This window comes from Hydra viridissima, unplaced genomic scaffold (genome assembly GCF_058129835.1).
Source record: "Hydra viridissima isolate aposymbiotic clone 2 unplaced genomic scaffold, HvirCarnegie_v1 scaffold_11, whole genome shotgun sequence".
NCBI lineage: Eukaryota > Metazoa > Cnidaria > Hydrozoa > Anthoathecata > Hydridae > Hydra > Hydra viridissima.
Window position 1 is genome coordinate 2,487,501 of NW_028324310.1, and position 20,366 is coordinate 2,507,866.

Genomic DNA, 20,366 nt, shown 5'->3' on the forward strand with positions numbered 1-20,366 from the left:
CTGCTGAGTTTTATTTTGTTTTGGTCCTTTCAACGTATTTTAACTTAAGAGTAGTTTGAACTTGATCTATACTTACTAACTAAAAAAGGTTAATATCAACTCGTATTAAAATACCTGTCGACAGCTCTGAAATAATCCTTTCACTTTTCAAAACTCTAACACCTCTGAGTAGCCATAAAACCGTATTACTGAGGTAAATAGCCCCTGCAAGACTACTGATATAATGCGGTGAATCACGCATAGTTCACAAAAAAGTTAAATTTATTTAAGCAGAAATATAATTTAAGAAGTTTTTCGAGTGTCCGGCAGATACCCGGGAGTCCGGCAGATACCTGGGAGTCCAGGAGGTACTCAGGAGAAATTAACTAAAAGCCTTGCGAATAATTGTCCAAATTCTGTAATTAAAAAAAAACACTCCTTTTATCCTAAGCTCCCTCCCTTTTGAAAGTTAAGACAAGTGGAACTTAAAGCGAACAAATAATCTAAATACGAAAGGGAGGAGAAAATAAATGTTAAAATTAAAAAACTTGCAGCTTTTTTCTAAATCTTTCGTCATTAGTTTTTTTTTGCAAATGTGATTATATAAATTTGACACCTAAGTTCTGTATGTAATAAAGTAATTTACAGTTATTTAGAGTGAATTTTGAAAAGCTTCTCCACCCTTGTTAATCAAATGTTTTTTTCTGTTCCATTTACAAACTGTGTTTTCAATTCTTCATAGTATTCCACCAGTTGAGTCAAACAGGTATTCAACGTTTGGAGATGTTATCTTACTACCAAGTTCTTCCTCCATTAACTATCAGAGAATCTTCTCAGGAATGGGGCAGTTGATAGCTTGTAGCAGTGGCGTATCTAGGGTAGGGCAGGCAGGGTACGTGCCATGGGCACCAGCCTGAAAGGGGCGCAAAAGAGGCTTGGTTGCGATACAATAAGCGAGAATTATATAAAATAAATTAAGAAATAATATATCATATAAAATAAATATATTATATAAAATAAAGTTTGTGTCATCATTTATTAAAAAATTGTAATTAAGCACTTTATGTGGGGGAAGAGGGGCGCGAGATCGGTGTTTGCCCCAGGCGCTATTTACCCTAGGTACGCCACTGGCTTGTAGTTTTGTAAAAGCCTTCACTGAGAATATTTATTGTACTTTGACAACATTTCAATTCCTTTTTCCACAACTAACAATGCTTCTATCAGAAATAGTTTTAATTGTATTCCATAAGTTTTATTTATTAAGAACATTGGCAGTTCTTTAAACGCAGTGTATCCTACTTTTTCAATTTTTTTATGTTGAATTCAAAAATATTGTTTATTTTGATATTAAAAAAATTGCAATCGACTTGAAAGTAGTTTTGAAGAGCATCATGCACAAAATTCTTTTTTTTCTCGTTCTTCACCTCTTTGATTTTAAAACTAATCAGCTTTTTTATTTGCCGAGTTTTAGCTCTCTCTATAACACTTTTTTTTTCTAAATTAGTCAAAAGTTAATCAAGTTTTTGTTCATATTTTAGAACTTCTATCTGATATACATTTTCCTCTTTGTGTTTGCCATCGAAATGTGGGGACCGATGTTCTACCTGAAACGTTTCAAATACTTCTTCTCTTAAATTAATAGCTTCTTCGAAGTTAGCTCATAAAATGCAGCTTGACTTGCATTTAAGACGTCCGTACCATTACGTGACAGTTGTTTTAATATTTAAAAAGTGTTTAGTTTACTAAACACCTTTTCAACAATCAACTACAGTTGATATTCTTGTGCATATCACTACCTACAGGCACACAGTCGTCAGATATTGATGGCGAGGGTGACTCAGCAAGTAGAATTTGTCTTTTTGAAATTTAAATTTTCTCACTTGCAACTTAACATTTTGAGTTTCCCACATCTTCTTGTGGACTGAGGAGCCTCAAACATTTTGCGGGCCTCAAACTTTTCACCACTTTTAAAACTTTTTTTGAAAATATTTACGTAATTAATATCTATTCTGGCTTTTGAACTTTTATTTTGATGATATAAAGTTAGGGTTTTAATTTTGAAAAACGGTGTCGTTCGATTTTATAGTTCGATTTTGTTCGTGTTTAATGTTAATGGCCGTAAGACCAGAGTGTTTATGTAAAGTAATATCAAGAGAAGAAAAAATGACAAGTCACTTGTTTGTGATAAAAAATATTTTAATGAAAAAAACTGAGTAAATAGAAAATTGGTAAATTGTAAATAAAGTATACTGCTTTTTTTATTTTAATGAGAAAAACCACGTGTTTTTTTAATGACACAAATATTCTTTTTAAGCAACAATTTTTCAGAAAAAATAAAGTTTTGTTATGAGCTACCAAAAACAGAATAAGTAATAATCCGAAAATGTACTTGAAAGAGTTGTTTGTTGGGATATTTGAGACTAATTGTTTCAATACTATTTAGTTTATTAATATGTTTTGAAAATTTACCTGAGTCCAAGCTCATTTTCACGAATAGCAGATTTATTAAAAGGCTTAGAAAAATGAAGGTCTTTTTCATTCTTTTTAGATAAAAGTCTTTCATTTATAATACCGGACAGCATTTATTTTTAAATGAGGCAAAATATTATAACCCTTATACACTAATCATCACGATTGAAGAAACATCTAGTTTAAGATATTTTAATGCTGCAATAGTAGCTGTTGCAAAAATCGCTTCACCAGAAAGTTCTTATCTTTTTTATTACAGTAAAATAAAGCAGAACTAAAAAAGATGTCACTTGGATACAGCATAGTCAGGTTGCCAAAATATTTTAAATGTTGGCTGCCAACCTTGTTTTCTTTCTTAATGTAATTCAAAAAAAAATTTGGCTTCATGGAAACCAGCATTTTGCTAACTTTTCGATACATCGAGGTCTAATTCATTGCTGGCCTGATTTACATTTAGATTTGCTAAGTAGCAGTGTTGATAAATAAAAACGGTCGAACCGTCTTGGTAAGTCCTCGTTTAAATCAAATACTTTCATTTTCCCTCAGAGAAAAAGTGTTTATTGCGGGATCTTCGTTTCCTTAAAAATAATAATGTTTAAATTAGAGATAAAACAATCGACGAGGTCGACGTGTTTCGAAATTGTATAAAACTTAATTAGACGGTTTTCAAAGTCGTATTATCTCGAATAAAATATATTTTCGCGGTTTTCAAAAACGTGAAAAGTTGTTTCAAGTTTCAAACTACTTTCAAATTTGCTTTCAAAAATATAACTGTTTTCGAAATCATTTGTGTAAATGAATGCGTACAAAAAGTAAACAAACGAAATTCATAGGACTTCATTCAGATTTTAAGTTCAATGACGTCAAGTTCAAGTTCAATGACTTCAATTTCAAGCTCTAAAGGCTATACTTTAAAATAAAGTGGAGTGATAAGTGATAACTAGTATGTGGCTGTGCTAATACTAATATACTCTTTCCTTCCAGTCTCCTCGACTCCTACTCTATCCCTCAGATTTGGAACAAATTCTAATCAATGAGAAGCTATCCATGTTCACGTTTAAAGACTTACTGATTTAAAGTGAAGGGGTAGTTAAGTGAAAGTTGGGAAAACAAGTTGGGTAGTTAAGTTAAGTGAAAACAATTTGGTGCTAGTACACTCTGCTCTTCTAAGTTTTAATTTACAAATGATAAAAAGGTGAAGCATACTCTTCAGTAACATTACAAAAATACAGAATATAAAAAAGATACGCTAAGACCTTTATTTAATTACCATTCCAGCTTCCAATTCATCTTATGCCTCTTCAACTTTGTTCTCATTGACAGCTTCTGCCTCATCTCGTGTCTTTTGATTCTAACGCAAATCGATATATTCATTTTTGTAGTTGGACCGCAGGTGACCACTGAAGGTTGATGTTAATCCAAAAGTTTTCTTAGGTCCTTCTTGCAGATGTTGCACACACCATAGGCCTTATGTCCCCTGTAAGCCTTCAAAAAGTACTGCCAAATCAGCGAGCGATGTTGGCGTATTTATTGGATGTATTACAATAACAAAAAATGGTGTTAAACAACATACACAAAGTCATAAGGTTTTCAAATTCGTTAAATATGTTATAAACAAATTTATACAATTTTCGTAACCGTACAAATTTAATTTATAACTTTTTTCGGGTTTCAACATCGTTTTAATTTAAGTTTTAAGTCAGTTAAAAAATAAAGTTACAATTTTTTACGGATTTCAATTGTTCAATTATTTTTCTCTCGAAGTTTAGAGGATTTCAACATCGTTTAATTTAAGAAACGTCGCCAACCTGACGGCTTTCAAAGTTGAACGAAAAATATTCGAGTTTGAAAACCTTAACTCGATTGTTTTATTCCTACTCTGTATGTTTCTTTAAAAAAGTAATGTTTAAATAAGTTTTATCTTCACATATCAAAATGCTTTGATTAAGTCTTTGCACTGATGGCCTCATATATAACTTGATTCAAACAACTATCTGGTCTGCTGCGGTCTCATTGATTGAATAGCCATAAAAAGAAATTATTATATAAACTCTTTCACCGAAAGTAATTTTAATCAAGAGCAGTTCGCAGTATCGTTAATTAATATTTACGCAGGTATAAACTTTCGTTATTGCTTTTGATACAAATCAGCAGTGAAAACCATTGTTCTGGACAGGAATTAGCAGAGGATCATGGATATTCCAATTATCAGGGCGTTTTTAGCTCTCAACACGTTATAGTTAAACTCATATTCTTAATGAAATCAAAATCGCGAGGTAAAAGGCGGAATTCATTTCATTTCAATCCCGCGAGGTGCAATTTTCCTGCATTTTTTATTTTACTAAGAATCGTAACTATTATTAAATCGTGAAATATGTTAATATGTCAAAAATGATGAATAAAAAGTTGTTAAAAAACCGGTAAAAAAATTTCAAATTCAAATGAACCCATGAATGATCAATATTTGCTTTATTTAATAATATCAACGATTTTTTGTCTCTAGTTCTCTGAGCATTACGTAATTACGGCTTAAGTATTGAAATATAATACTTAGGCGTTTTTTGCAAATTCAAAATGGAGAATATTTATGAAACAAGCGCAGTTAACGATACACAAGGAATATCAGATAGTTTAGATGGAATTATTGGTTTAACAATACCAATATGTATATCGGAAAAGAACACGATTAAAAACGAAAACCTAAAAAAAAAACCAATAAATATAGGTTTAAGTAAACCAAATTTCGTTTATGAGTTTGAAAAATTCTCAGAAGAAAGTCAATTTTTTTTTAACAAACATTTCATTAGTAATGCTGCGGGTGATCCGTTTACAAATAGCACTGATGAAGTATATGAAAATCTGCAGTGCGCTGTAATTTTTTTGGACGATGTCGACAAAAACGATTGTGTTGCTGCAACCATAGAGGATAACTTTTTATATGTTAGCTTCAATTGTGGGTTTCCAAAAAACATCCCAGAAAAAACCAGAGAAAAACTTGGAAAGAGTCCTTTTGATTTATATTGCTATATGGTAACTCATAATAAAACATACTCAGAAGAGATTAAAGATCTGAAATATAATACGGATAAATTGCAACATAAAAAGATAGACAGCATTATAGACGCTTTAAAAGACAAGGACGAAACAAAATATAACGAGTTAAAAAAAAACTTACCTCTAGAATATTTCAAGCACTTTCAAAATTTAGAAAGTTATTGCAAAAAAATGAAAACATATTTTGAAGCAAATGATTTAGATATTAAAGTTCTGCCAAATCCAGAAAAAGTGCATGCAGAACTTGTCATTTTGGAAAAACTAAAGGCAATACGTAATAAAAACCCGTCTAAGAAACGCTGCTACATTGCTACTACAAAACTCCTATGTGAATTTTGCAGGATCGTCATCGAGTATTTTAATAGTGATCTAAACCTTATTTACAAAGGCTCTCACAGGAGAATATATGCTGGTCCACACTGGAAAGTTCCAGCTTTTCTCCAAAGTTATGACAACCTTTTTGAAAGGTTGTATGAATGTTTGTATATTTGTGCAAACAAGATGTATAAATCAGATGAACATGGGAATTTGGTGGTGGATAGAGAAAAACTTGGTTGTAATATAGAAGAGACTCATCATGGTCGGTTTGAAAAGATGAAAAGTCTTTTGAAACGCGAAGATACTAATACCGATGTTCCAGTGCTTCCAAATTATCCTAAATTAGGTATTACATTATAGATATTTAAACAATTTTTGCATAGAACTGCTTGTATATAAAATGAATCTGCTAAAAAAAAAAAAACCTGCTAAAAAAAAAAAAAAACTTGCCAAAAAAAAAAAAAAAAAAAAATCTGAAAAAAAAAAAAAAAAGTAACCTACAATATAAAAATTATATGATATTAGTATTTTGTAATTATATGTATATTATATATGTTGCAAATATATGTATATCGTATATTTTGTAATTGTATTTTCACATTAAGACAGTCAATATTCTTAAACTACACACCGTAATGTGAGGGTAAAGCACCAATCAAAGTATTACTAAATTTAATGCTAACAGTTAAATTAAACATTATACGTTGCAATACAAGTTATAAATCATTATGAAAGTGTTTTTTATCAATAAAGTATAAGATTTGTTACGAAATACGTTTATAAACTAATAGAACAAAAAGAAAGTTTTTTAAACTAAAGACAATGGAATTGAAACCTTTTCCAGATGTTGTAACATCTCTGTTGCAGTTGGTCTCTTGTTTTTCTAGATTCTTAAATGAGATGTTCTTTTTTTTGTTGGGTTTTTTTTTTTGAAGACGTGCAAAAACCAAATGCGTCTTAACTACGGCTAAAAAGTAAGAGAAAGCTGGATTTTGACTCTGTTAAACTATATGACTGGGCAACTTTCAATCACTACTGGTAGTTTTAAATTAGACAGTCCAGATATGGAGAAAGTTTACAAACACAGAATGTACTTGCACGTTATATTTTCGAGTACCTCTGAGAATCTTCATGAAAGTCACAGCAAACACCCTTTATTCCAAGGACTGGTCGTTTCAAAACATTAACTTAGTGAGTTCCAACGGTAACTTAGTGAGTTCCAACGATTACGCAATTGTAAACTAGGAAATTAGTAGACTGAGTTTCTAAAAACTTCCTTCAAAACGAAGAAACAAACAGCTTTTTCCAAAAAATGAAGAGAATTCAATTATTTACACTCTAAACCCTCAATTTTACCTAAGTCTCGGGAAGAAAACTTACTCATGAAGAAAATTCACCGAGAAATGAAATGCCATCAGGATAAATGGATACAGCTGTATATAGAACTTAATACAGAGCTACATGCAGCTATGACAACATAGCTGCATGTAGCTCTGTATTAAGATCTATATACAGAGCTACATGCAGCTATGTTGTCATAGCTGCATGTAGTTATTGTATCCGCAGAAGAAAAATAGCTTTAAAGTTTATTTCTCTTTAAACTGAATAAGTGTAAGAAATTACCATATTTTGTGGAATTTAAGTAGTTAACATATGAAATTTTCATATAAATTCATGAAAAAGTAAGAAAATGTTGAAAAACAATGTGAAGAAGAATAGATAAACAAAACATTGGTAAAAAGACCTCAAAAACTTCGTTAAATCAAGGACCATAAAATAGCAAGGATGAATTGCAAAGTCCTGGTTTCTGAATTTCCAAATTGAAGGTTTCATTCAAACTGTGTATTTATTAAAGTTTTAGAAAGTATAAAAATAAGAGGAGAATATAGTTACAGTTTTTATAACTTTACCCCAAATGGGATTTAGCTAAAAATTGTATTAGGCCAAAAAGAGTACAATTTTTTTTACAGTTTTAGCGCACCGTTCAAAAAAGAAATGTGGTAGGAGTTAAGTATCATATTAATCACCAGATTATTTTTTTGTCATAAAACATTTCTGTTTAACAGCTTCAGTTTTAAGATACGGAAAATCAAGGTAATGGGAGAAATCTTTGTAGTTTTGTAGCTTCACGTAAATTTTCAAAATTGTGCAATAGATTGGAGAAATCAATTCCCATGACTTTACTGTTGTAGTCAACGATGCAGTTCTTTAAGTTCATTGCATATTGATGATGGTCTTTTGAGCACTTATACCTTTTCCAAAGTTGTTGAAAAGTGTGATGTAGAGCTTGTGTGGCTTGTTCACTAAACATTCCCAGTGAGCAATTTTTTTTCTTGATGAACAGGCTCAGCAAGCACACAACGTTGAAACAACGTTGAAATAACGTTGATGGACGTTGATCAACGTTATTTCAACGTTGTCTCAACGTTGTGTGCTTGCTGGGGGCTGACATGGAAAAAGACAGAATGCACTTTTGATGTAACAGGTAAGTCAAGACTTGAAACTGTCTTTGAACAGCTGAATTTTTAACCCATACTGCTTATCTAGATGGTTTCCAAAGCATGCTTCAACAACAAAGTTGAGCTTTTTCAACAAATAAATTAATCCAATAGCACTGAAAGTTGAAAGCTTTTTAAACCCTTTTTTGTGTGTGAACTAGGAAAGTGATTTTTACAAAACATCGACGTTTGATTTTCCTGTTAATAACGAATAATATTAAATAAAATGTAGAAGTTCCTTTTTAGTTTGCATAAATACAATTCTTTATGCGTTTAAAACAGCGAAAGTTTATGGTGTAACAAATTTATATTCATATAATGCTTGTTATTTTTAAAGTTTCATGTAAAAAAGTTGAAACGAAACGTCTTGATAGTTTGAAACTAAGTAATGCACGTATGAATTTAAAATAAGGTAATGCACGTATGAATATTATTATTGGTATTGAAAATACACGTTGGGTATTGAAAATATTTTCTGAAATCTTACAACTTTTAAGATCTAAATATTAAAATCATTTTTTATTCGATTCATTTCAAATGGCTGATATAAGTTTGTAGTTAATTCGTTATTATTCGTCACTCACGGAAAATCAAAACCTCGATACTAAGGGTCTGCGTCTCGTTATTTTTTTAAATCGAGACGAGACGATCCTAAAAGCTTTGTCCCGATTAGCGATAAATATCGAGACAATTTTCAATTTTCACTCGAAATCCAGGACGATACCGAGACGAGACGAGATGTCCCGGACAAAATAGAAGCTTCACAATTTCCCGGAATTTACATCTTTTTAACGGGACATAACGAGACATAACGAGACATAACGAGACATAACGAGACATAACGAGACATACTAGTTAATCCTTAATGTGAAATTTAGTATTCTGCTGGGGGGCTTGGCCATTACAACTGTTTTGGTTACTTTATCGTAATTAAACTATTTACCGAGGCTTAACAAGACAAATAAAAATTGAAATGAAAATTTGCATGTGTTTCATTTATTTTATTTGTGATTGCTGTACTGTAATGCACATTAACTAAATTTTATTGGCAATAAATAAAAGTTTTTAATTACAAACTTTGTCAAACAATTCATTTACTTGTGTCACTAGTTGAAGGTGCATCAGTTGGAGCTTTGGATGGTCCAGCAAAAGGAGCTGGAGCAGAACTCCTTGAACTGGTGATTAATGGCGTAATACCTGGTACATGAGATGTTGTAGCAGTAGAGATTCTAGAGGAGGCCGTACTTGCTCGTGACATCGGCTGACTTGGCAGTCTTGGATTAGACTGAATCTCAACCACATCATCTGATTCAACAACATTGGCTTGATCACTCTCTTGAGGCAACAAATCTGGAAGGAAAATTACAAAATTTATTTAAACTGAGCAAAATTTCAGTTTGAAAAGAATTTAAAAGTTTAAAGTTAAAACAAGAAACATAGAAGCAATAAATGGATGTGGTAAAATTTAAGATTTTACTAAAGGCAAAAATAAAGTTAAGATCTCTCTTTAGAATTTTTGTGAATGCCCTACCAGGATCTTTGTCATCTTCTGAGGTCAGTTTCCAGGACTTGATTTGAACAAAGTTCTAGTTCTGTTGGATATAGAGCAACTTTTCAACAATTTCCGGCTGAAGCTTGGTCCTTTTGTGAGTGACTATGTTTCCTCCTGCAGAGAAGGCCCTCTCGGAAGTGGCCGAAGATGCTGGAATTGCCAGGTAACGCCGTGCTGCTTCAGCCAAAAGAGGTAAAGTCATTCCATGTTTTTTCCAAAACCCAAGAACATTTTCCTGGGCCTCTTTCATTGGCCAGGGATGCATATTCTTGTAGACATCCCATTCCTTGGCAATGTCGGACTTGTCCAAAATTGCTGTATGTTGAGAATGAAATTCAATCACGTCTTGAGCCAACGAATCTGTTTCCTCCTCCAAGTTTGCAGTGGCCGTTGGTTGATCCATGATTTTGTTGAGCCATTCACGATGATTGGTGTGGTTTTCAACCAAGTACTTGTAGGTTTTATCATAGGTTCCAAATTTTTTGGATGCTACACCCTTGTAGTAAGGATTAAGGAGATGACCAACACCAAGAAACATGGTATGAGCGCCAGCATTGGGAAACCTTTTATCAGGCTTGGCTGAAAAAGTTCTTAAAAAAGATTTGCTTGTGTCTGACAAATCATCCTTGATCAATTCAACCCTGTTGATGTGGTGCTGTAAATTGTGGAGACCACCAACAACGATGTGTAGAGTTGGCTTTTTATCTGCACTAAGTCTCTCAGATGTCTTTGCCAACAGTTTGAGAGTAGGCAACAGTTCCTCAAAGATTTTAAACTCCAATTCAGAGGGCACAAGAGATGCAACATCTGCTGGGTCAATGCCTGGCCTTGCTTTTATTGCCAAAAGAGGTTCTTTCATGTCAAAGACACTCTGCACACACATGTATGTAGAATTCCAGCGAGTGTTGTTGGGAGTGATGAACTTTTTGTAGACCAACTCTGTAACATTTTCCTTTGAATCGGTTTCCATGGCAAGACGAATGTCCCTGTTCATAGCTGCAATTTCGGCCTTGATTCTTTCATTCGCCAAATAACACTTGTGCGTCTTTTTTGCTAGCCTGTGAGCACAAGTGATTGCATGATCTACTGTTGTGGTGGCATCGACAGTGTCCTTGATGGCCAAATTCAAGGTATGGTCCACACAAAGCAAAGAATCGTCAATAAAAGTGCACTTTGGAATTGCAGCTTTGACATTTGCAGCATTATCATGAGTTACGACAACTGAAACAGTTCCTGATGCAGGTAGATCGGCAACAACCCTAAAAAGGTAACAAAAAATTACAGCAAACTGAAATGTCTAGTATTGTCACAGTATGGTACTTTATGTCTAATACAAACACTAAAATAACTAACTTTCCTTTGCACTAAATATAAACGTGCATAATGACAAGATCAGGCATATCACTTTAACTGTTGAACACAATTAACTTAACTCATGTAAAAAAGTACATTTTGTAATTTAACTTACTTGTCGATCTTTTTGGCAATCTTGTCTGCTGTGTGCCTCTCACTGAACGGACTGACAGAAACAACAAACTTGTTCAGGGTCCACTCCTTGTCAATGTAATGAACAGACAATGATTGGTATGGATCAAAGTTCCTTGAAGTCCAAATTTCCGTGCTCAGAGCCATTCCCGGACTTTCCAGTAGATCAGTTTCCAAAACTTTATCCACAGCCGTCTTGACATTGTCATACAACAAAGGCAGCTTGTATCTAGAATAAGTTGTGGCAGCCTTGATTTTCAGCTTTGAATCTAAGTAGTGCATAAACTCCTTGAAAGGTTTTGCCTCAACAAAGCTGAATGGAAGATTCATCCTTGCCAGAAGTTTCATAATTTCCAAGTCGCCTCGAAGTTGCTTTGGATCTCTGGATTTGTACTTCAGACGCTGACTCAGTCTTGCCTGGCTTGACTTGCGCTCAATAAGACAATCAGGCATGGAAAGTCTTCTTTTCTTAATGGAGCGGTTGAGAACTTGAGGAAATTTTTCGCCTGGAAAAAATCTTAAAATAGTTTAGTATTGCTAAGTATCGTTATGCTGAGGTAAAAAAAAAAAATTTGTGCGGTACTGGTTGCTAATTTATTAATTTGGGGTATAAATTGAGTATTAACTTATTAAAATAAGTCATAAAAAGAGGTTTTTTCTTTTGGGATTAAAAAGACAATACACAAAAACGTTTATTTCAATAAAGAGTTTAAAAAAATCATTGCAATATCTTTTTAAAATAAAGTTGCTACAAGCAACTTCATTTTACACTTTTAACTCACCTCTTTGTGGCTCATTAGTCTCATCTTCATTATAGATATTTTCAAGTTCGTCTAAGGAGGCCAAATCAGAATCTCTCTTGTGGACGGCTTTATGTTTCTCCAGCTCTTTAAACTCACGAGGATGGACACGAAGTAGATGCTTACGCATGCCAGATGTGTTACCATCATTGACCTTGTAAATATTGCCACAAAGCTTGCACCTACCATTGGCCTGGCTTATACCACGGTCATCATGGGTTTCGTCTGTTTTTTGCTCCTCATAAAATTTCCAGATATGACCTTTGCTTCGTGGCATCTTGCAGACTGATTGACAATTTGACTTTGACTATACTCAGACAGCGCCGGATGTAAAAGTCTCACTAAAAATTTGAAGAATAAATTAAAATCCAGGAGCAAAATGTTGACGTGCCCACTCTCCAGAGAGTACTGGTATAGCCTTGCCATTTCCCGAAAAATGAAACTATGTTACGCGGGCCCTAAAAAGTTAGGACAATTCAACTAACGACAGTTCAACTTTACTATACTAATTTAGTAACTCACTAATTTCACAAAATTATTTTTTTTTTAATTAAAATATGCATAACATTCAAAATTGGTATGCCTTATATTATTTGATGTCTCTGTTTTTCTTTTATTATCAAAAAATATCAAATATTTTTACCTACTTTAGTGCACAGATGGTCCAAGAAAGACACTTTGATGCTTTTAGCATTAAATTTCACTAATATATAAAAAGAGTTATAATATATAAGTTTAAACTTTTTGGTTATTGAAAAACTTTTGTAATTGCTATTGTTTTTGTTGTGAATGATTTGCATTTTTTAACAGCAAATTTATTCTGCCAGCCATACAATTACGGAACACGTATGAAAACTTGTGAAAACACTTATGTGTTTATGTGTACACTTGTGAAAACACTTATGAAAAGGCCAAGTCTGGCCCTTAATGTTACTGCCAAGTTGTCTTGGCAGCCAAATGTAACCAAATCTGCCCAACTGCCCATTAATAATCAAGGATTTAACTTGTTCACCCTTAATCCACGCGTTCGGAATGTCTCGTATGTCTCGAATCGTTGTGACATGTCTTGTTTTGTCACGTATCTTAATAGAATGTCTCGTATCGTTATGCCACGTCTCGAATCGTTATGGCATGGATATGGTGTTAATATATAATTGAGGCAAATAGATATAAATATCTATGTCTCAATGATATATATTAACTAGATGTCTAATATCAAAAAAATTCCGTATGAAAAAGGGAAGCAAGATTTTAAAGTTTTTAAACCCGCTTTATTTAAACTGGACAATTAATAAGTCCTTGTTTAGCTTTGTTTTTATGATTGCGTCATTTCTGGCTGGCAAAACAAACTTGGTTGACAAAAAACTTTCTTCACTGCGAAAGCGCGCGTTAGATATCTTGTTAATATAATTGCTCTGTCTCGTAACGTTTCATAATTATCCGGGACACAGTTTTTAAATTCCGAGAAAAAATTTATGTCCCGATTTATAACTTTATTCCGGGATAATCGTTTCCTTTGTCTCGTTATTTTTTTCCGGGAAATTTCTCGTCTCGTTACGCATTTCCCGGTTCATTTCGAGAAAACGATTCCGAGACGCAGACCCTTACTCGATACTTAAATTTTATCGCTCGATAAGATAAAGCGATAAAATATTTTATCGCTTTATAAATATTTTATCGCTGTAATATTTTATCGCTTTATCTCAACTCAAACCCCTTTGTGGGGGGCCTTCATATAAAATAAGCCAACTATATTAATAATCTATATTATATAAAACTATAATAAAACTATATTATAACTATAGTAAAAGACAAATTGTTTATCTTTATCTTTTTATTTTGTATATTCATCAAGCCAAAGTATTTATAAACAGAAATACTTTGAGACAAGCATCACAAGTATAGAACTTAAGAGTGAAGAAAGTCTTTTTAGTACAGCTTTTGTGCCTTTATTGCTCAAAGTAGAAGATGGTGAAATTTGGAAAAATGGAAATCCTTCAAGTTTTCACTTTTGTAGACCTCTTCATCTACAATATAAAAAAGAGAGTCCAATTTTATCCAGAGAAGAAGAGTCAGATCTAAAAAATCAAATAAATACCTTAAAGACGTTTTGCAAAGTTTTTGATATTGCAGGAAGAAAGGTGACCTTTAATATCAGCTATAGAGTTGATCTTACAATGTTTGATAATAAAGTAGTTAATGCACTTACAGAGACAAAATCCACTCAATCCTGCAATGTTTGCAATGCTAAACCCAACGAAATGAACAATATTGATTTATCAAAAGCAAAAACTGAGAATGAGTCAGCCTTGGGGCTTGGAATTTCAGCTTTGCATTGCTGGATAAAATGCTTGGAACTTGTTCTTCATTTGAGTTATAAAACTGAAATTAAAAAGTATAAGCCAAAAACAATTGAGGAAAAATTATCTGTAGACTTAAAAAAAAAAGAGATTCAGGTACTCTTCAGAGAACGGTTAAGCTAATATGTTGACATGCTAAAAAAAGGGTCTGGAAATACCAATGACGGCAATACTATCAGAAGAGCATTTAAAAATAGTAAAGTTTTTTCTGAAATTATTAAAGTTGATTGTGATATAATTGAAAGATTGCATAATATTCTCATAACCATTTCTTGTGGATATCCTATTAACATCAATGAATTAGATTTATACTGCACTGAAACAGCTAAACGTATAGTGAGTTTGTACGACTGGTATGTTATGCCTCCCACTGTACATAAACTGCTGCTTTACAGTTCTTCCATATCACATAAATTACCTTTGCCGATCGGGGTATATTCGGAAGATGCACTGGAGAGTTTAAATAAACAGATAAGAAATTCTAGACTTAAGCACACGGCAAAATTATCAAGGTTAAACACAATGATGAATCAGATGGACTACCTTCTAGTAAGATCAGATCCAAAAGTATCAAGCATATCTTTTAGAAAACATATGAGCTATCGAGGAAAACCGTTACCAGATGAAGTTGTTAAATTAATTGTAATGTAAATAATAAAATGAATGTAATAATACAGTTTTTTTTTCTCTATGTATCAAGCTCCTTTAAAAACCATTTTTATAAAAATATCAAGTAGAGTAATATATCAAGATAATGTGTTTGTCTTGAAGATTCTAAAACTTGAAAAAAAATTTTTTTGTACGCGTATAGTCACCTTAAACGCGCGTATACGCGTAGGCGCTCGTTATACGCGTCGAAGCTATGTATAAAAAAAAAATTTATTAACAAATTTGAAATCTTTGACCCAAAAACTATTATTTTGATATATAACATTATTGATTTACGATTTATGTCAAATTTTATTTAATTTTTACCGTTTTTTGATCGTTCTGAGTCAGTGTGCGACGCTTTACGAAATTTTCTTCTGCGCAATTCAAGTATAAAAACTTTTTCCTAACGATAGCTCTTCTTTAAAAACCTTGTTGTTTGTCTTTTATTATTAGATATGTTTTTTTATTTACATATATTTTTAATATCTTTTACATAAAAAAAATAATGGTAGAAAATTATAAGAGAATATTGAACAAGGGGCATTTACGTAAAACGAGAAACCTTGACATCATCTACAAAATTATTCAGGGAAGTACTTTTTATTATGATTTTTTTTCCACCATTGCTTAAATATTTTAAATTATTTAATAACAAAAATATTAAACTTTTTTTTCTCAATCGTTTTATATATATATATATATATATATATATATATATATATATATATATATATATATATATATATATATATATATATATATATATATATATATATATATATGTTAGGGTAGGCCAAAACAAAAAATTTTGAAAATTTAACATGTCTGCAAAAAAACGTGATCCTTTTCACATATGAATACAAACTATAAAAAAAAATTTGGAAAAAAATATCATTGAGTGCTGCCGAATTTGATTTGATTATTTTCATTTTTAGTCTAAAATATGTCAAAATAAGGATTTTGTAGGAAAGTGAAAAAAGATTAAAATTTTTATATCTATAGGAAATATTTGTTATTTGAGACTGTTCATTTAATAGGCAACACGTTTTTGAACATTTTTGGACTTCCCCCATGTATAATTTTGTGTTACTTGTTTATCAACTCCTCCCCCGCCCCCTCTTTTATGCGCAGTGTTGTTTGAAAATTATTGTTAAAAAAGATATATCTCTAAGTAATTTTTTGCTAAAAATTTACTGATTCCGCTATAATAAGAATTGTAATTAAAAGGTTTTTTTCACGTCACATTGTAGCTAACCACCCTTTCCATGTGATATTTGGTGAGACTTTCAATACCCCTCCCCCATATGGGGAGGGGTTTACCACAATACAAGCAATAACTGCTTTTATAACCCCTTTTTAAATCATATATTGGCTGGATTACAGAAGAGTTATATTATTTGGAATTTTTTTGGGGTCTAATTAAAAACAGAAAAGCTAATGAAAAAGTGGTTATTATTTATACTCAGCTAAATCAACGAATAATTGCTTCTTATTAAAATTGCCTACAACTTTTCTGTGATTTTCAACCACGTTAAAAACTTCGTTTCGTACAGCCTCGTCCTAAAGATAAGAAATATTATTTATCTATAATTTATTCTAAAAGTAGATTTGTATGATTATTTAAATTTTTATTCATAATATCTTCTCAACTAATTTTACGGTTTACCTTTGTAAGTATTTGGAGATAATCAGAACACAACTTAATTCCTCTCTCGACTGCGTCATTAGTCACTTTTAGAGTTTTGATAAACAGCTTCATTTTCAAATAATAGGCATTGTCGTCCCATTCTGAAGAAGGAATTTTAAGTCATTTTCCATCATCTTTTAAATTATGAAAAATCAACCAAGACTTGTTCCCAATATAAGATAAAATATCGGAATTTTTTCTAATCACTGGAAGAGTTGGTTTTCCGTATTCTAGCATTTTTTTTTCAATTTTATCTTTATCATTTAGAGAAAGTTTATTTGAAAATAAACTTAATACAGACACCTGCTCGGTTAGATACCAAGAGTGTCTGCTTAAAACATATTGGGCTTTTTCAGCAGGTACACCGAAGTTTGGTATACCTTTAAGTGTTTCTAGATCATTAAATAATTCTATATCATTAATTGGTGCATCGCAAGCCTTTGACGCTTCTAACCAAGCTTTAATGTAAATGGCTGAGCTAAAAGTCAAAAAGATTTTAAGGTTTTTTAAATCAGATTCGGGTAAATCTTTTTTAAATATTAACATCTTTGGTGCATACAGCAAATGCGCCATCCATCTTGCATGATGGTGAGCACCACATGTTTTCCATTTCTTGGGCTCTTCTCCACCTAATAGAAAAATTGTTAGTTCTGCAGCCTCTTTGTAATCGTCTCTTGGGTGATGCTTAGAGTGCAATACTTTCTCTAAGAAATTGCGAGTTTCATTTGCTTTTTGATTTAAGAATGAATTTTCAAGATCAAGGGAGCTATTTGAAAGTTTGAGAGGAATTTTTTTAGAGTGAAGCCATTCTTTTTGAAAATTATTAAACTCTATATTATCATCAGATGATGTCTCTTTTTGAAATAAAGCTTTCCAAAACGACCCTAGGATTAATTCTAAAACATGATGACGACATGCAAGCCAGAGAAGCGTTTTTATAGATTTGCATTCTTCAAGAAGAGTTGCCACTCCGTTTCTTACTCCAGTATTACAAGCCGTTATATCGAAAACTTGGGCAACAATATTATCTTTAAGATCCCATTTTTCTAAATCTTCTATGATTCCTTTACATATAGAATGACCTGTGCCTAACTGAATAGGTTTAATAGATAAAATTTTACCTTCCTCACAATTTGGAAAACCACTTACTAAAACAGTTAAATAGTCAAACTTTTTACCAGATATTTGCTTCATAAGTTTCCCATCCCAGTGAAGAGTTAAATAATCTAATCTAACTTTTTTTTTAAATTCTGCCATTATATTTCTTGCCATAATTTGTCTATTTTGCTTACGTGCTCTTCTAATTGTGTTTAGTGAAATATCTACATCATTAGCTTTAACCCCACCTAAAAAATACAGAATATAATTTTTCTTATCAACTAATCACACTAATAAAAAACTCATGAAACTGATTAGTGATTTAAATATCAATCAAAAAGAAACCTAGAACCAGGATTGCTGAAACATTCATCATAAGCTGTGCGTTTGATAGTTTAGATCTATCAGCAGTTGCTGTTATCATTGGATGACAAACAAAGTTTCTTGGCAAAATTAAATTGATATTATCTGATACAACATTTTCCATTACACCTGCAGAAGATTCAAAATTATTTACTTCATAATCAATTTTAGAAGAGCTCTGAGAATCTGAGTACATAGAACCTCTAGACGCAGCAAAAAATGATTCTTCAGTTGAGTCACTATCACTTTTATAAACGCTGAAATCAATTTCTTTATCATTTAATTTTCTTTTCTTTTCTTTATCGATTCTTAATTTTTCTTTTTCCTCCTTCTCTATTTTTCTTTTGACACTCAATTTTAACAAATTATCTTTTCCACCTAGTCCTCCGCTTCTTACTCCACTTTTGAGTGTTGAAAACCAGAGAATATCTTCTTCTGCATTTAAATTTGATCTGGTTTTTTTAACATATACTTTCCAATTCGGAGAACTAATACCAAAAAAATTATCCATTATTTTTCTAAAGCCTTGAATAAGTAAATCTTTTTTTGAAAAACATTTATGTTTAGACTTTGCAAGACTTCTCCATTTATCATGTAACTTAATAATACTTTCAATAATATACTTTTCCTGCTTGCAAGGAATATCAGCTTTATCCCAAAAAACTTTAACGGTTTTCATTGTTAATTTTGCAGCTAATTTTAATTTTGAAATGTTGCTTTTAGTACCTAATTCTTTTGTACATTTAGAAAACACTTGAATCGAATTGTTCATCATTTTTAATTGATACCTTAACAAGCAAAACAGAAGATGAATTTAAGTTTATTTTCAAATTGAAAAATAAAGTTATTTTTGGAAATAAAGAATTTAAGTTATAAAAATCTTTAAATAGTATAAACCTAAAAAATCTGTAGACATCTCTAGTAGTAGGCAGAGAACTGGTATTAATATCTGACAGCGGATATCCAACCAACCATATTTCATTTGTCGATTTCAATACTTTTGAGTATTTCTTTTTAATTGACTCTGTCAAATTATTTTTTACAGACAAATTCTCTTTTCTTTTTTTTGTATGCGATGCCATGTTAAAATGTGAAAATGAATTAAATTTTATGACTGCTAGAAAAATAATAAAACGTAAAACATCTTCATTTCTTAAAAACGAATGGAAAGATGAATATAATTATAGAATTAATAAATTTAGTTGCTTTCTTAAAAAATATATTAGTGTTATGATATGTGCTTCTTCGTTTTTTTTATTAACCTTGTTTTTTAAATTATCTTTAAACACATCTAAGCTAACCATGTTGTATGAAAATAACAAGTTATTTTATTTTAAATCAAAAATCTTTAAGTATCGTAAAATTTCATGGTATTTAATTATAAAAAAAAGAATTTTAATTACATTTCTTTTTGTAGGTAAACTTTATGATTTAGCGGCTGTTACTTATGCAAAATATTTAGAAAAAAAAGAATAATTCGAATCAAAATACAACAAATTAGTTAAAATAGATAAAACACTGCTGCATGCTGCAGAAGATTATGTTCTTTACATTATTTTTAAATAAACAAGAATGCGTCGCGTGTATTGTTTATTTACATGAAATACAATAGAAATATGCCGTCATTAGTAAATATTATGCCGAACAAATTAAAAAACGGAACAGAAGTAATGGAAGTTTTGTGTTTTGGATTTATTCATATAACTGAAACTTAAAATGAAATTCGGCAGAACTTAGAGATGAGCTACATAAACACTTTCATAACAAAAAATGATTTTTATAGTAAAAGGAACAATATTTTATGCAGCTACTAGAAAAATTGATACTTTGAAAAATATATGTGGGACTGTGGCCTACCCTAATATATATATATATATATATATATATATATATATATATATATATATATATATATATATATATATATATATATATATATATATATATATATATATATATATGTATATATATATATATATATATATATATATATATATTAGGGCTGCGGAAATTAACGATTAATTAATCGATTAATCGCTAATTTATTTAATC

General features: G+C 31.3%; 1 protein-coding gene across 1 annotated transcript; it reads right to left on the reverse strand.

Annotated features, from left to right (window-relative positions):
• Positions 1-16,973: 16,973 nt before the first annotated feature.
• On the reverse strand, positions 16,974-19,396 carry LOC149881681 (uncharacterized). The gene is made up of 5 exons (XM_090065831.1): positions 19,212-19,396; positions 18,297-19,102; positions 17,413-18,199; positions 17,234-17,331; positions 16,974-17,107 (listed from the first exon to the last, which is right to left on the reverse strand). The coding sequence occupies exons 1-5, from the start codon at positions 19,394-19,396 to the stop codon at positions 16,974-16,976; spliced, it is 2,010 nt and encodes a 669-aa protein (XP_089921957.1).
• Between the last annotated feature and the right edge of the window lie 970 nt (positions 19,397-20,366).

Excerpts from the sequence above, each read along its gene's own strand:
- LOC149881681 (XM_090065831.1), bottom strand. The coding sequence starts at position 19,396 with ATGGCATCGCATACAAAAAAAAGAAAAGAGAATTTGTCTGTAAAAAAT. Across the intron at positions 18,200-18,296 it reads TTCAGCAATCCTGGTTCTAG|GTGGGGTTAAAGCTAATGAT; the intron begins GTTTCTTTTTGA and ends TGTATTTTTTAG. Across the intron at positions 17,332-17,412 it reads AGATGGATGGCGCATTTGCT|CTCAGCCATTTACATTAAAG; the intron begins GTATGCACCAAA and ends TTTGACTTTTAG.